Below are 16,675 nucleotides of genomic sequence, written 5' to 3'. Positions count from 1 at the left end.
CTCTTCCCTTCTGGCTCTGCTGCCTCCCCTTGCTCCCTCTGTTGGAGGGAGGGCCTCTATCCCACCTCTCCCTCTCTATACCCATTCATAAGCCGACCCCCTTCTCTGGTGCTTCCCTTATTTACTAAAAAAATTCGGCTTATGCGTATATACAGTATTTATTTTTTATTTAAATGTCAGGGATCGGCAACCTTTGGCACGCGGCCCATCAGGGAAATCCGCTGATGGGCCGGAACGGTTTGTTTACCTGCAGCGTCTGCAGGTTCGGCCGATCGCAGCTCCCACTGGTTGCGGTTCGCCGTTCCGGATCTGGGCTAATAGGAGCTGCGGGAAGCAGCGTGGGATGTGCTGGCCGCCGCTTCCCACAGCCCCCATTGGCCTGGAATGGCAAAGTGCATCCAGTGGGAGCTGCAATTGGCCGAACCTGCAGATGCTGCAGGTAAACAAACCGTCCCGGCCCATCAGCGGATTTCCCTGATGGGCCATGTACCAAAGGTTTCCGATCCCTGTTTCAGATACAATAATAAGTTTAGGCCTTAACATATTTTCAACTGATTTTCAGGGTCCTGGCCATCGGTCTGTGGGGCTCAGCATTTTAATTTCATTTTAAATGAAGCTTCTTAAATATTTTAAAAACCTTATTTACTTTACATACAACAATAGTTTAGTTATATATTATAGACTTATAGAAAGAGACCTTCTAAAAATGTTAAAATGTATTACTGGCACACGAAACCTTATATTAGAGTGAATAAATGAAGACTCGGCACACCACTTCTGAAAGGTTGCCGACCCCTGCCTTAAACTGTTGGAAGCCGCTTCTAAACAAATTACCAACAAATCTAAATGGGCCTTTAAACTAAGAATAAAGTAATACTGTTTAAAAGTGGTTAACATAATCGGCCTCCATATAACAACCTTTTAAGACCATTTTACACATGTTAAGTAACCATATTAAAACTCCTCTAGAGAATCATCTCATAATACTGAATGAGGTTTAGCTTAAATCCATTTATCTGAGCTGCAGACAACGTTTTACAGAATTTGTTGCAGAGCCACATTAGATCTTTCTCAAGGGCATTCCAACAATACATAGCAAATACCAGCATCTTAACTGTTTTCTGAGAGGCTTCTTCAGAACAACTAGCACAATATAGATCAGCATAAGCAGCAGCAAGACATATAAAACGCTGTATTTCATATTTGTCTGGTGATTTTATGCATTGCAAAGCACATCAGATGTGATTTTCAAGGGGTAATGTGGGTGCTCAAATATGGTTGTAAGAATACTCATGGATAGAATGAATTAAGTAAAATTGTTTTCAGACACAAAGTTAAATTTTGGGCTAAGACATAATTTAAGCATCCTCCCCAATAAATGAGTTTAAAAGATAGTCCCTTCTTAAGACAAATGAAGCAGCAAACAGTGAAGTATGATAAAGCAACCTACTGTAGGTGAACCAAACCTGAGGTATCTGCTGTCTAACTGCATTTTGTCATCTGTGGTAAAGGACAAGTAAATGCTAGCAAACCCATAAAGTCTCAAAGGTGCCACAGGACCCTCTGTTGCTTTTTACAGATTCAGACTAACACAGCTACCCCGCTGATACAGAAAAAAGTAGTAAGTCTAAAAAAGTCAATAGCACGAACAATACCTCCCCCGAAGAGAGAAAATAGTAAATTATATGGCAGCCCTATGTATGTAAAACAGCGGTTCTCAATCTGTGGGTCGGGACCCCAAAGTGGGTCACAACCCCATTTTAATGGGGTCACCAGGGCTGGCTTGGACTGCTTTGTGCCAAAGCCCGAGCTCCACTGCCCAGGGCCAAAGTCGAAGCCCGACAACTTCAGTCCTGGGCAGTGGGGCTCAGGATGCAGGCCCCCTGCCTGGGATTGAAGCCTCTGGGTTTTGGCTCTCCATTCCCACCTGGGTCACCAGGGCTCGGGCGAGCTCAGTGCCCCCTCCTGGGGTCGTATGGTAATTTTTGTTGTCAGAAGGGGGTTGTGGTGCATTGAGAAACCCTGATGTAAAATATCCTAGGTCCTAGAACACAACTACAAGAAAATATAGTGGTTGGGTGGGTTTCTCTTTGATAATCTGTATGAAATCATCTGAAAACTGGGTGCAGCAAGTTGCAGCTGTGGCCCTCAGTGTCACAAAGAAAAAATTCACTTGAATTAGAGGACACCGAAAATCAACTGTGAAACAAGCAGCTTGTCTCGGCCTTAGCTACAGCAGGGCCGTAGCAGGGAAGAGAGGGGTCACTCAGCAGCGGGTTTCAACCTTTTTTCATTTGCGGACCCCGAGAACGGGTCGAAGGGAGGCGGAAATCCCCTGAAAACCACCGCAGCGCAGCAAGTGCCGCCCAGCGAGCGGGCGAACAGCCTGGGCGGGGCTGCTGACGGGTCCCGCTGGCCCGGGCACGTTCAGGTAGGAGACGGCGGGCGCGGGGCCGGGGCTACACACAGCCCCAGGCTGGGACGGGACCGAATCCCTCTGAGGCGCCCCCGCCTCACGGGCCGCGCCGAGTTGCTGCTTAAACCCAGGCCAAACCCTGTCCTCTATCGCGTCCTCACCCTGGCTGAAGTCCTCGTCCGGGTCCGCCTCGGCACAGCAGGCAAAGCCCGGGGGCAGCGCCGGCCCCATCAGCTCTCGGGCCATGGCACAACAATACCGCCGCGCATGCGTATGGCGTAGCGGTGCTTGCAGCCCAGACAAAGCCGCCGGCGCATAGGCGGCTGACGGTCCCCATAGCCCTTCCGGCGCTGTGCGATGACGTTACTCGGTAGTGTGGCCGGCGGGGTTCCGAGCCTGGCTTTGGGGCGTGGTGTTTACAGTAGTGCCGGAAGTGACGTATAATGCAGCGGCCGCCTGTATCCCCCATGTGGAAGTAAGCGCCGCTGGCAGGGGCAGCACGGGTGGCCGGAGAGGTCTTTTCAGGCCTGACATGAATCCGTTCGCCTGGTACCCGCCGCCGCCTCCCATGTTCAGGCCCCCTGTGTTCTGCCCGCCCCCCGCCTGGGACCCCGGCTTCTGGGCGCCGCCGCCTGCGGATTATCCGCCGCCTGGCGCATGGTACCAGCCGTCATCGGCGTACGGGGAGCTGCCGAGAGCCCCGAACCCAGGTAGGGGAGACCCCCGCGGGGGCAAAAGGGAGGGGCACTTGGGCTGGGTATTCCCTCCTCCCTGTTCACCCAACGAAACCCCCCCTCCGAGGGGCTCCTGCCCCGTTCCCCCCATATCCGTCCTTCTGTGGGGCGCGCAGGGTTTCTCCCCACCTGCATCTCGGGGGTGAGGAGTGGTCCTGGGTGCTGCAACCCTGCTTTTCACGTGCACTCTGGCTTTTGGCTCTGCTTAGGTGGTTGTTGCTTTCCTCCAGTGCTGGCTACTTCTTGCTTATGACTGAAAGAAGGACGAGGTAGTTCCCACGCTCTTTCCCAAGTTTCCCAACCCAGGTTTTTGTCTTTTATTTGTCAAAGATTTGGTGATGCTATAATATATCTCCAAGGAGGCTGTGTCCTTTTGGGGTTTGCCATGTTGATGATGTCATTGAAAAAAAAACCAAAAAATCCATGTGTTATCTGCACTATTAATAATAATAAATCAGTATTTTAGATTTTTTTTTAAAGTGGTAGCACTAATTTTCAGGCAGTTTTTTAAAAGCATTGATAGAATAAGGGAGATCCTGAGAGGTCTCAGCAATGATGTATTGGACACCAAGGAGTATAAGATAACAAGTAGTGTAATGTGATTACACAGATGAGGTAAGGAATATCAGATGGATCAAAAAACTTCCATATTTGTGTTTTTCTTCAAAATATTTTTGTAAGGTTATTTAGAGTGAACTGCTTTATATTGAAGAACAGCTATGTGTAACTTCATTTTTCTTGTAATATTTTTTTATTGAAGGTGGAAATTGCCATTTTACCCAAGAATGGCAAGCTGAACCAACACCTGCATTTTTTAAACATTCTCCAGGTGGAAACTTCAAGCAAAAGGTACTTATAATAGCTATTATGTGGCGCTTCGTAACTCAGTTGTACTTCTGGGAAACAGTAGTCTTAATCCTACCACACCAGTTACGATTATGTTATAACCATATGTTGTAACATATGTTAACCCAGGGGTGGTCGAACTTTTCGGCCTGAGGGCCACATTGGGGTTCTGAAACCGTATGGGGGGCTGGGTAGGGAAGACTGTGCCTCCCCAAACAGCCTGGTCCCTTCCCACTTCCCACCCTCTGACTGCCCCCCTCAGAACTTCTGACCCATCCAACCCCCCCTGCTCCTTGTCCCCTGACCACCCCCTCTTGGGACCCCCCCCGCCCCAACTGCCCCCCTGGAACCTCACCCCCTATCCAATCCCCCTGCTACCTGTCCCCTGACTGCCCTGACCCCTATCCACACCCCCGTCCCCTGACAGGCCCCCTGGGACTCCCATGCCTATCCAACCGCCTCCTGACTGCCCCTGGAACTCCCTGCCCCTTATCCAACGCCCCTTATCCCTGCCCCCTTACCATGCCGCTCAGAGCACCAGGACTGGCAGCCACGCTGCCCAGCAGGAGCTTGCAGCCCTGCTGCCTAGAGCGCTGATGGCATGGTGAGCTGAGGCTGCAGTGGAGGGGGGACAGCAGGGGAGGGGCCAGGGGCTAGCTTTCCTGGCCGGGAGCTCAAGGGCCAGACAGGATGGTCCAGCCCGCGGGCCATAGTTTGCCCACCTCTGTGTTAAATATTATGTTATAAATGAGAGCATTTCATGATGAGACAAGTCTGCAAGTTCTGGATCCATTCAAGGGAGGGATGCGCTAATCAACTTATTTAAATTGTACATTGTGCACGTGATTTTATTGTTGAGATGTACTAATCTTGCAAGAACTTTTATTTCTGTGATGAGGCCACTTTGGCATTTTGGTTATGTTGGCAGTGGTGACACTTAGTAAAAAGATTCCTGTGGCATCTTTAAGACTAACAGATGTATTGGAGCATAAGCTTTCGTGGGTGAATACCCACTTCGTCAGATGCATGTAATGAAAATTTCCAGCGGCAGGTATAAATATGCAGGCAAGAATCCATCGTCTACAGTCAAGTGCTGAGGTACAACTGCATCTGCTCCAATCTCTCAGACAGATACCAACACCTACAAGATCTTCACCAAGCACTCTCAAAACTACGCTATCCGCACAAGGAAATAAGGAAACAAATCAACAGAGCCAGACATGTACCCAGAAGCCTCCTGCTACAAGACAAGCCCAAGAAATAAACCAACAGAACTCCACTGGCCATCACCTACAGTCCTCAGCTTAAACCTCTCCAACGCATCATCAGTGAGCTACAACCCATCCTGGACAATGATCCCTCACTTTCACAGACTTTGGGAGGCAGGCCAGTCCTCGCCCACAGACAACCCACCAACCTTAAGCATATTCTCACCAGCAACCACACACCGCACCATAACAACTCTAACTCAGGAACCAATCCATGCAACAAACCTCGATGCCAACTCTGCCCACATATCTACACCAGCAACACCATCACAGGACCTAACCAGATCAGCTACATCACCGGTTCATTCACCTGCACGTCCACCAATGTTATATATGCCATAATGTGCCAGCAATGCCCCTTTGCTATGTACATTGGCCAAACTGGACAGTCACTACGTAAAAGGATAAATGGACACAAGTCAGATATCAGGAATGGCAACATACCAAAACCTGTAGGAGAACACTTCAACCTTCCTGGACACGCAATAGCAGATGTAAAGGTAGCCATCTTACAGCAAAAAAACTTCAGGACCAGACTCCAAAGAGAAACTGCTGAGCTTCAGTTCATTTGCAAATTTGACAGTATCAGATCAGGATTAAACAAAGACTGTGAATGGCCAGCCAACTACAAAAGCAGATTCTCCTCCCTTGCTGTTCACACCTCAACTGCTAGCAGAGGACCTCACCCTCCCTGATTGAACTAACCTTGTTATCTCCAGACTGATTCTTGCCTGCATGTTTATACCTGCCTCTGGAAATTTCCATTACGTGCATCTGACGAAAAGCTTATGCTCCAATACATCAGTTAGTCTTAAAGGTGCCACAGGACTCTCTGTTGCTTTTTACAGATCCAGACTAACACGGCTACCCCTCTGATACTTAGTAAAAAGATGTTACTTGTAAACTGAGCACATTTGGGTTGGAAATTGCGAGATATGGAACACAATAATTTTGATATTTTTTTTTTGTCATTTTTCAGTCTAGATCGGGGTCGGCAACCTGCGGCACACATGCCAAAGGCGGCATGTGAGTCGATTTTTACTGGCACACTGCTGCCAGCCGGAGTTCTGTCCGCCGGCCCCGCTGAGCCCACTGCCTGCCTGGGTGAATGGAACCCTAGGTCGGACACGGGCTGAGCGGGGCCAGCGGCCAGGACCCCAGACCAGTGGCAGGCTGAGAGGTTCAGCCTGCTGCCGGTCTGGGGTTCTGTCTGCCACCCCGCTCAGCCCGCTGACGATCTGGGGTTCTGGGCACCGGCCCCTTGCCAGCCAGGGTCCCAGCCATCGGCCCTGCTCAGCCTGCTGTCGGCCTGGGATACCAGCCGCTGGCCTCACTCACCTCTCTGCTGGTCTGGGGTTCCAGCCGCCCGGCCCCCTGCCAGCCGGGGTCCGGGCCTCCAGCCCTGCTCAGCCCACTGCTGGCCTGGGGTACCGGCTGCCAGCCCAGGGTTCTGCTCCTGGCCCAGTGCTCTGCAGCCACCCCCAGCTTCTAATGAAATCTCGCATGTCTCACACGCCCAGGAAGGGCATCTCGCACCCCTAGGGGGGTGTGCACCCCAGGTTAAGAACCACTGCACTAAATTGATAAGATCTGCATTTTAATTTGATTTTAAATGAAGCTTCTTAAACCTTTTAAAAACTTTGTTTACTTTACATACAACAATAGTTTACTTATATAATATAGACTTATAGAGACAGACCTTCTAAAAACATTAAAATGTATTATTGGCACGCGAAACCTTAAATTAGAGTGAATAAATGAAGACTCGGCACACCACTTTTGAAAGGTTGAAGGTTGTTGTCCCCAGGTCTAGATTATATATCAAATGTTTTGACTATTGAAACACCAACTAAAATAATTTTAATGTCTTCATGTAAGCATGTTCCGGCATATTGGTTTCTATTTAAAATAAAGTGTAACTTCATTTTTTGAAGAAATGAAGATAACAGTGTCACTCTTTTTAACAGAACAAAAGGAAAAAAGAACCAGTTTTCTCTCATTATTGTGATACTTGTGATCGTGGCTATAAAAACCAAGAAAAGTATGATGAACATGTTGCACAGCACACACAGGTTAGTTTAAATGTGCGGGAAAGTTTGTCTTATAAAGCAGCTTATTTTTACAATTTACAGTCATACCATTTTGGCCTGTGATTTCATAAGCTAAGCAGGTTTTGGTCCCAGTCAGTGCTTGAATGGGAGATCACCAACGGAAAATCATGTGCTACGGGAGGTGGTAGGTGGCACTTTCTCTGGAGTCCTCTCCTTCACTGACTCCAAATAGTGCAAGGCATAGGCGCCGACTCCGTGGGTGCTCCGGGGCTGGAGCACCCATGGAAAAAAATTAGTGGGTGCTTAGCACCCACTGGGGAGATCAGCTGTTGGTAACTGCCAATCAGCTATTTAGCATGCGCAGTAGCCCTCATCAGCTCTTTGGCTGGCTGCAGCCAATCAGCTGTTTGGCGGGAAGTCCCTGCCTATCGGCTGTTTCCCCTGAAGCTGTTGAAGCTCCCAGCAGGCTCCCACCTCCCACTGCAGGCAGATGTGAGTCCTTTTAATTTTCAGGGCAGAGGGAGCTAGGCTAGGGGGGACAAGCAGCCAGGGCACGGCAGCTTCTGGGCTAGCTGCGGAGGGGTGGGCAGCCTCTCGGCAGGGGGCTGGAGGGAGACGGGCAGGCAGCTTCTTGGCTGGCCCCAGGGGTCTACTGGGAGGAGTACAGGCTGGGGGGTTTCTCGCGGACTGTATTCTCAGCCCACCCCGGTGTCTCCCCCAGGACCTGTGCCCCTCCCTGCAGCCAGGAGAAACCAGCTGCGGACCCCCTTAGTGCTGGGCAGGGGGAACAAACCAAAGGGCATGGCTCCTTTTAAGAAAAATTTGCCCTTGTGCGTGCTCTCATCCCTGGCAAAATAATGCTTGCCCAGCTCAAAGCTGTCCCTCCACGCCCAGATCAAGCCTGCCTGAGGGGCTTTTCCTCACAGAGATAAACTTAATCTCTCTCTCCCCTCCCTCTCCCCCCCCCCCCCATCAGCGTCCCCTCCTCCCCATGTCAGAAAGGATTGATCCCCCCCTACTCCCCCCCGCAGCTCCCAGGGAATCCCTTCCATTGCATCCACCCCCCTGTATCAGCTTCAACTCAGGAGACGCTGCCTTGCTTCTCCCTGGGAACATCTGAGCTCGTCTTGCTTCAGGATGCTGGACTGCTGCAGCCTGGTGGCGGAAGCAACCCCCCTCCACCCCCCCACCTTTGGCCATGGTCCCACCAGGGGCTCCCCTCCCACAAAAGTTATATAGTGTGTGAGGGAGTCAGGAGCGAGCTGTAAAGCAGGGGTGGGCTGCAGCCCTGAGGACTGAGAGGAGCTGGAGCGACACAGCAGCCATACAGCAGGATAAATGAATGGGCCATTTCTATGTTGGGCTATTGAATTAAATTCCTCTCTGTCTCAGGGTGGCCAGTTTCTCCCCAACCCCACCCTCTGCGGCCAGCGCAGAGACAGAACTGCTTTGAGTGCGTGGGTGGGAGCGAGCGCTAAACAGAGCCACTGGGAGGTGGGGAGCAGAGAGAGAGAGATGGGAAAAGGGACACAGGTGGAGAGCAAGAACTGGGAAACATCAGGAAGGGGAGATACCAATGATACACACTTTCAGTAACTAGAATGAAAGTATATAAATATGCTGAAAATAGCCTCCCCTCAAAACTGGCAGAGCACCCCTCCAGCACACACACTTTGCCGTTAAGGCAGGAGAGGGCAGAAAGGAGTGAGCGGCAGGCGGGAGGCATTTAGGGGAGGGGGTTGGCAAGAAGGAGGTGTTTAGGGGGATGAGGCTGGAAGAGGTGGAGTAGGGTGGGGCCTTGGCGAAGGGGGCGGAGCCAGGATGGGGCACCCACCAGCAAAACCAAAAGTCAGCACCTATGGTGCAATGAGTCACTGTGTTGTTGCGGGTGTTCTTTTTGATTACGATGTAAAATGGAAGCCCTAAGTGAGTACATAGGTTCTGCTTGTACTTATAGGCATTGGGGTGCTGGTCATGTAGGTCTTTGATTCATAATGGTCAATGTAAAATTGGTAATCAGTAGTTGAAATTATCTGTGATTTGTGAAAAGTCATACAATTTTGCGTGAATTACTGAAGTCTTTGGGGATGACACTGCTAGAGGGATTTGCCTTGTTTTGGCCACCGATAGGTATCCAGTACAGCATGAACCTAAGATGTGTTGACAATGTGCTTGTGCTGTTTGCATCCAATTTGAAATGCTGACGGTCTCCTGCCCTAGAACAGGGATGACTACAGTGTGTGTACAATTTTGGCAAGTCCTTTATGATGGGTCTAAGACTAATTCTTGGATGCCAGCTGCTCCAATTCCTGCATGAAATGATGGAAGATCTTCACTGTTATAAACTGTTGAGTGCATTCTGAATCCTAAGATGTCATCATAAATGAGTACTGTGGAGAATAAATATTGTAAAATATAGTGAACATAATGTATTACTCTTAGGCCACTGAGTAACTGAATGTCTTTTTTTTTTAATTTAATTGTTAATGCTGTAGTACTGGTACTTAGCCTTTTACATCTTCAGAGCTCTGTGCAAGTAACTGAGACTATGTTGGCAGTTGTTATTTTGTTCCCCATTCAAGAAAGTGATCTAATATATGCAGTGGTATGCAATGTAGTTAAAAATAAGTGGGCTACATCTTGACTCTTTTTGTGTGCATAATTCCATTCAAATAGTGTTGGAGTATATATTTTTTTCTTTCTTTCTTTCTTTTTTTTTTCCTTCTCTTGCAGTGTGCAGAACCTGGTTGCGGTTTCAGTGCACATGAGAAGTTGGTTCAGATTCACTGGAAGAATGTAGGTACCCCAAACTGCTTCAAAAATAGAGTCCATGAAAATTGTAGAATTGATTATTAGCTTCTCCTCTGGCTGTCTTTATGCATTGTTATATTTCTCTAGAATGACAAATTCCAGTCTCAGCCTTAAAAGTGACCCTCAATCCCAAATTAAACATGAAAAGCATGTAAAAGACAACATAATAGAAATGAAAATCACCATGTATCATTTTTAGTCTTCTCATTTTCTATATGCTACACCCAACTTCATCAATGTCTGGGTTTTTAAAGTTGCAGAATTTTGTGTAATTGCATAAAGGGAATATTCAGTCACTTTTTGTAATGCTTCTGAAAACTTGTCCTCCCTAGATGCATGCTCCTGGTGCTAAAAGAATACAGTTAGATACTCCAGAGGAGATTGCTAAATGGAGAGAGGAAAGAAAAAGGTGAGTAAGCTCAGAGACTGTATAGTTTAAGTTGTAAGAGGCTTTCAATTCCAAAACTTCTCATCACTTCCATGCACTTTTCCCTTGGGGTTCCTAGCCCTTAACTTAATAATTTTTTTAATGCTTGGGGGGGGAAAAGATTCAAACTCTTAAGTTACGCCAGCAAGAAAAATATATGCCTCAATCTTTAAGATGCATTATTTTGTCTTTAGATAACTCATACTGTTTGTACATGTCATGTTTAAAGCTCAGATTCCTGAAATGAGGAATGTGTGCTGAATGAAGTTGGAAATAGTTGGGTCTGAAATAATGAAGATGTGAACATCTGAAAATGGTGTACTCATCACCTCTATAGTACACTTCATTGGGTGCAGACTTCCAGAAATTGACAAGTAATTTCTGTAGACTTTAAATTTGTACCTAACTTTTTTTCTAACCTGTATCTCTTGATTATCATGCAGCAAGCTCTGCTAATTCATAAACAGGGACGTGCGCAGGAATTTAAATTTGACCACTTTTGGAAGGCCACGTTAAACACACACAAATGAAAGGTTCACGCGCTCTCCTTCCCTCTTCCCCTCCCCTCCCCCCTATTTCTCTGGATGCCTCGGCTGGGGATGCCCAGCAGTGAGGAGGCAGTGGCTCCCCCTGGCAGCAGCACTCACTGTGTCCCTGCAGCCTGGGGATGGAGGAAGCAGCAGGGCGGCTGGCTGCAGGCTGATGCAGGGACACATGGAGATTTTTGAGGGGGGGTGGGGTGAGGAGGGCGTGCCCTTGCTTGCTCCCCCCCTTGTGTATGTCCCTGTTCATAAAGAGCATTTATTCAAGGATGAGTGCTGCTCAGTACCTCTTTTTACTACAAAAACCTTTTCCCGTTTGTAATGGTGTAAAGCACTTTAAATCAAAAGGTATAGGAGATTAAACTGATTAAGCTTATTCTGTGGTTAATGCACTTATAGGAATGACCACTTTCTCATCTGTGAAATGGAGATAATGCCTACACTCACAGATAAGCTGAAAGAAAAACAGCTGGATATTTGAAGATAGACACTGTACTGGTCTGGACTTGATCCTACTGAATTTTCAAAGATAGTTCAGGTTGTCACAGATGTTCTAGATTTTGTTTCTCTGGCTGCAATTGTGGGTTATGAACATTTTTATATTTATATAGGTGTGTAATGTCTCTCTTCCTTTTATTTTATTCATTATTTATACATATATCAGAGAAAATTAGTGGTAATGCTTATAGCATTATATTAGAGAGGTGGGTTTTATTACTGGACGTCTCTTTGTAATGGCTTCAGAAACAAAACTGGCTCCAGCTTGCAGTCATATTGCAATAGACTATGATGTTACTAGATTGCATAAGAATAGGCCTGGCCATTGCTTGGATGGGAGATACCCCAGAGAGTCCCTGGAAGACATCCCTTGGCACGTAACTGTAGCTCTTTCATGTTCTACAGCTTCCTGGCTCTCTGAGCTGTGGTCCAAGTGTAGAACATCTTGTGTGTCCAGAACTGCTTCTCCACTTCCTACTCTGTAATATTCACACCTGAGGACTTTTTTTTATTCAGATTTACTGACATAAAAACCCTGCAGTAAAACAATGGAAGCATGAACAGACTTTCTGTGAGGAATGGGTCAGTGGATTTGGTGTAGGATGAAAAAGGTACTATGGAACTGAGGAAATAAAGTGGGCATTGGGATATTGGGCTGGGAACTGGTGGGTAGGCTGGCTGGGAGGTGCAGGGAAGCCCACTGCTCTGACCCTGTGCCTTCTGTTCTCCCACATGGCTCTCTGATTTCTCCTTCTGGAGACATACTAAGAATTGCTTGCACACTCTCTCTTAATAAACCTGCCACGGTCCATCAGTTCGGGACTCACCCCTAGAGAATCAAAAGAGGTTTGCCAGATGGAGGAGATCTTCCCTTCTCTATGGTAGATCTACAAGCTCTACTTGTCAGGATACCGCCTCCAACCCTCCCTCTCCCACCATATCTCAGTCATAACAGTGGCAAGGAGGGGGCAGGGAGAGAGGGAGGCCCAGTGACAAGTTTGTCTGACAAAGGGGACTGAGTATCTCTGCTACAAATAGAGATTTTCCTAGAAAAATTGCTATGGCCTGACAGACTTTGGCAGGTAAGATGATGGGAAGTCATGCTGGCAGGATTTGGAGTTTCTGAAAAGCTAGGGGTGACCCCAAGCCTCTCCTGTTCAGTTAGGTACATCCGCCCCTGTCCCAGCATCCCTTATCCCCATAGGTTTCTGCAGTCTCCATCCCCAGGCTCAACGCTGTCACCCCACTAGCTCCCGAGCCCATGCCCGTCTGTCCCCCCTCCCACTAGTCATTCTGAACCCCAGTCTGTGACTCCCCTGCAGCTCTGTGTGCTCCGCCCTGTCCTAACCTGACTTCTCAGGCAGGATGCTGTGATGGACTCTACTCCTGGGGGAATTCAGCAGCACTGGGCATAGAAATGTTTATTTTCCTGCATAAAAAACATTTTGCCCACCAGAGGCTGCTGTGATGCTAGAACAGAGGCATGAATGCAGCTGCTTGTTCCGGTGCAACAGCGGCTTCTGGTGGGCAAAAAGTGGAACTGCAGCACTGCTGAGGGAAATGTTTTTTGTGCATGAAAATATAATATGCGAGACAGATGGGGAATTCTGCGCATCCGCAAGGAGTAACAGTTAATAGGGGAAAAAACAAGCTTGATTTCTGTCTGATAACTTCAGTGACTATTAGCTGCTGTAGGTACCAAAGCTTCCTCTTTATCCTAAAGCAATTCAAAAGGAATTTCTTGGCCCACTTTCATGTTACCTGGAATTTGGTGTCATAGCAAACTGGCTTTCTTTTTCAGCAAAGCTTCTAGAACCCCCTCCTCCCCACATTATGTAAATACAATGTGTTGCAGAGTTCATTAAATAAAAATATCTTTAAATCTAACCTATCATATCTGTAACCCATGACTGATTTTTGTGGCACTAGGATAGCTCCAAGTAAAAATCTAGTATTTTAGGGTAGTTGAAAATTAATAGTGGATTTTTCACATGCAACTCCTTTCATCACTTGGATACAAAAAGTCTCCTTTTTGGGCTATATCTGTGGGCAAATTTCCAACTTGTGCTGATGTCAGATCAGTTTGCTTGTACAGCAAGACTCCCGTTTTGTTTGTAGTCATACTTTATCTTCTCTAACATTGCCCTTAGGAAGGTCAGATAGCAAAACACGAAGTGTTAACATCTATAGTAAGAAGTAAATTGAAACATTCATTTATGTAATGGGTTTTAAGCTGTTCAGACACGAAGACATGGCTACTGTTTGGTCTACACTTAAAAATGCTGTTCGGTTTTTTTTGTTTAGGATTTTATTACAAAATACTTGTAGCACATGAGATGCATTTTGTACATCAGACTAAGTACCTCTACATCGGTTCAGAAATTAAAGACTGTTTAATTTTCAGTAAAAGAACAGGAAGTTAACTTACAGGGTTCTATCTTGCTGATGACTGGAGCATGACTAACAGAATGCCCAAGTAAATATTTAATGGTTCTAAATAATACAGTAGAACTTTACTAGTCTGCACCTTAGATTTGGTTTTGAAACTGGTCATCCTGAGAACCAACTTTAAGGTCTTCTGTACATTGAAGTAGCGACTGCTGAGTTTGTCCTGTTTCGGGAGAAAACTACAGTCGTGTGCTCAATGTGTGGTGATCTCCTTAGATCTTCTGTGGTATTTTTAAAAAAAAGAAAGGAAAAATAGTTATAGCGGTGATTATTACTTTATTGTATTCCCTTAGAATGAGAGCTTCTCTTTTCCGGCTTCTGAAGTTGGAGATGGAAGTGTAACAGTTAGTCTTTCAGATTGTAAACTATTTGAGGCAGGGACTATCACTATGTTTGTACAATGCTAGGCATAATGGGGCCCTTACCTGGTTGGCTTATAGGTGTTATTGCAGCATTAAGGTTGTACTTTTTTCTCTTGTGCTTTACCTTTCAAAAAACAAGTTAAAATAGATTTTTTTCATGAAGTAGTAGTTAATAAATTCTGTGAAAGGGATATTAAGCCTCGTTTTAGAAATTAAGACAATCTCTTACTATTAGAGATTAGGATGAGATCTAATGTGTGTGGGGGTGTGTGTGTGGGCAGATTATCACACCTCTGCCTACTGCTTAGTGCTTACTTACACCTTTCCTTGAAGCATCTGGTGCTGGCCAGTGGAGATGGGATACTGGTCTAAATAGACCTCAGGTTTGATTTTGTATGGCACTTTCTATGTTTCTAAACAGCCCTCTGTTGGGGTATGCAGGTAAGCCAAACACCTGTTGCCCGGCCCTCAATTTGCATGGTCTAGCTGGCTGCCTAGTCACTGGAAAAGTTCTAGGTTTATGTGTGTATAAACATTCTGTACTAGACACTAACAGATGGGGAAAATAGTATGAACTGGATTGAGTAAGGGCATTGGCAAATTTGTAGGTACCCTGCAAAAACTATTCACTTTTTATAAAGTAAAACTGTATGATTTCCTTGTTGAATTTGAGTTGACTATAAAGGTGTCTACAGTTAATTCTAAGTAAACTTTTACTGATGAAATATTTTATACCTGAATTGTGTAAGGACTCAAATTTTTCTACTCAGTATGTGAGTGCAGATACTCTTAATGTCAAATTGCAAGTAAGTTACTGTAGAAACTTGGTATAAAATTGCCTGAGAAAAATACTTGGAAATGGGCTTGTTGCTGAGCTATAATGAATAGGAATAATAAGGCTGTGTAACTCAGAACTTGTTCTAAAACAAGTCCACTAGGTGGTGTAGTTCTGTGGTTTATTTCAGTGCTTTCATTGCCTGTGTGGGCATCTTATTTATAATAAATAGGTGCAACAAAATGACTACCTGGGTGGCTTCTGATACTCGTTTTATAAAATGAGGATGCTCTATTAATACCTGAAAAACTGTAGCTTTTGTGAAGCAGTAATTGGGCCTCCAGTAAAGTAACAATTTAGAACGGAAGCTATGCTGTTGAGTCACAGTAATGAAAAGGGAGCACCAGAGGGAATCTGAGCTGTTATGCCGTCTGGGTTTGTGATATTAGAAAAACAATTTTCTTTCTGAAAGTTCCTGTGGTTACTCAGGAGAGATGTGTTTTTTTTTTTTTTTTTTTTTTTTTTTTTTTTTTTTAAGGTAATCATTGGTGAGCTCATAAATAGACAACAGTTGTATTCATTTCTGTGTTAAGACTCTTAAGGGATCTTTTTAATTCCTCTTCTGTTGCTAGTTTTTTCAACTATGAATAGTTACTTTGTAGGATCAGAATATTTTATTTTTTATATTAGTTGCTCCATCTTCCAAGAATGTGTGTTCTACTAAAACATGTTAGTGAGAATGCACCTACACCAAGGATGCATACCCACCTGCTATAGGAAAACTGACACTTTCGTCTCTTCTTAGCCTTCCCAAACAGAACTTTTTAAATCTAGGAAATGTCACTTTAATTGTGGTGGTGACTATGGACTTTGCACTTGCTGTTTCATTGAAAGTCCTGAGGCTGTTTGGGTAGTCTTGGGGCCTGATAAGCCCCTCCTCAGCCTCAGAAACCTAAAGTTAGGCAGGTGTGGTGAGGTGCTTTTTGGGGCCTCTGTGCTCAAAGGCAACACAGGCAGCCAATAGAGGGCTCTGATGTGGACTTTATTGATAAAGCTAGTAAATCTCATTTGTGTATTTCCCTCCAGCATGTGGAAAAGTCTCTTGACTTGTTGTTTTGGCAGTTGTATGCAGGGAGAGAGGCAGGGTAATAAGAATTATTCACCATGAATATGTTTGCCTTCCTTACTATCTCAGAGTGCATTGTTCTCATCTTGCTTCCTTGATATAGTACTCCTGGGGGAATTCTGCACCACTGCACATGTGCAGAATTCATATCCCCCTGCAGATTTATTTGCTTCCCTGCAGAAAATACAGGGGAAGCAAAGGGAATTTTAGTGGGGAGGGCAATGCACCTAGTTTGGGGGAGAAAGTGGGGGGAGCCTTGCCCCCCCAAACAAGTGAAGGGTCGGGGGGGGGCACACTGCCATCCCCCCATTTCTGCGAGCGCAGAGCTGCCTGGGTGAAGGAGGGTGCCGTTTGGTTCTGCTGGCTCTGAA

General features: G+C 46.1%; 2 protein-coding genes across 3 annotated transcripts in view; one reads left to right on the top strand and one right to left on the bottom strand.

The window, feature by feature from the left end:
* GPALPP1 (GPALPP motifs containing 1) overlaps nt 1-2,730 on the bottom strand; it is a 30,261-nt gene extending 27,531 nt beyond the window's left edge. Inside the window, exon 1 of one of the 2 annotated variants that reach the window (XM_034758451.1) lies at nt 2,578-2,730. In XM_034758451.1, the coding sequence (XP_034614342.1) occupies nt 2,578-2,662 (85 nt within the window). In that variant the 5' untranslated portion in view covers nt 2,663-2,730. The remainder of the gene's footprint in view (nt 1-2,577) is intronic. The other variant, XM_034758449.1, reaches the window with a different exon arrangement.
* Nucleotides 2,731-2,850: 120 nt separating this feature from the next.
* NUFIP1 (nuclear FMR1 interacting protein 1) overlaps nt 2,851-16,675 on the top strand; it is a 32,743-nt gene continuing 18,918 nt past the window's right edge. Inside the window, exons 1-5 of the mRNA XM_034758448.1 lie at nt 2,851-3,126; nt 3,911-3,999; nt 7,232-7,336; nt 10,049-10,111; nt 10,459-10,535. Of these exons, the coding sequence (XP_034614339.1) occupies nt 2,949-3,126; nt 3,911-3,999; nt 7,232-7,336; nt 10,049-10,111; nt 10,459-10,535 (512 nt within the window). The 5' untranslated portion in view covers nt 2,851-2,948. The remainder of the gene's footprint in view (nt 3,127-3,910; nt 4,000-7,231; nt 7,337-10,048; nt 10,112-10,458; nt 10,536-16,675) is intronic.

This window comes from Trachemys scripta, chromosome 1 (assembly GCF_013100865.1).
Source record: "Trachemys scripta elegans isolate TJP31775 chromosome 1, CAS_Tse_1.0, whole genome shotgun sequence".
Lineage (NCBI taxonomy): Eukaryota > Metazoa > Chordata > Testudines > Emydidae > Trachemys > Trachemys scripta.
Note: the sequence above shows the minus strand (reverse complement) of the source record. Positions and strands in the feature narration are given on the sequence as shown.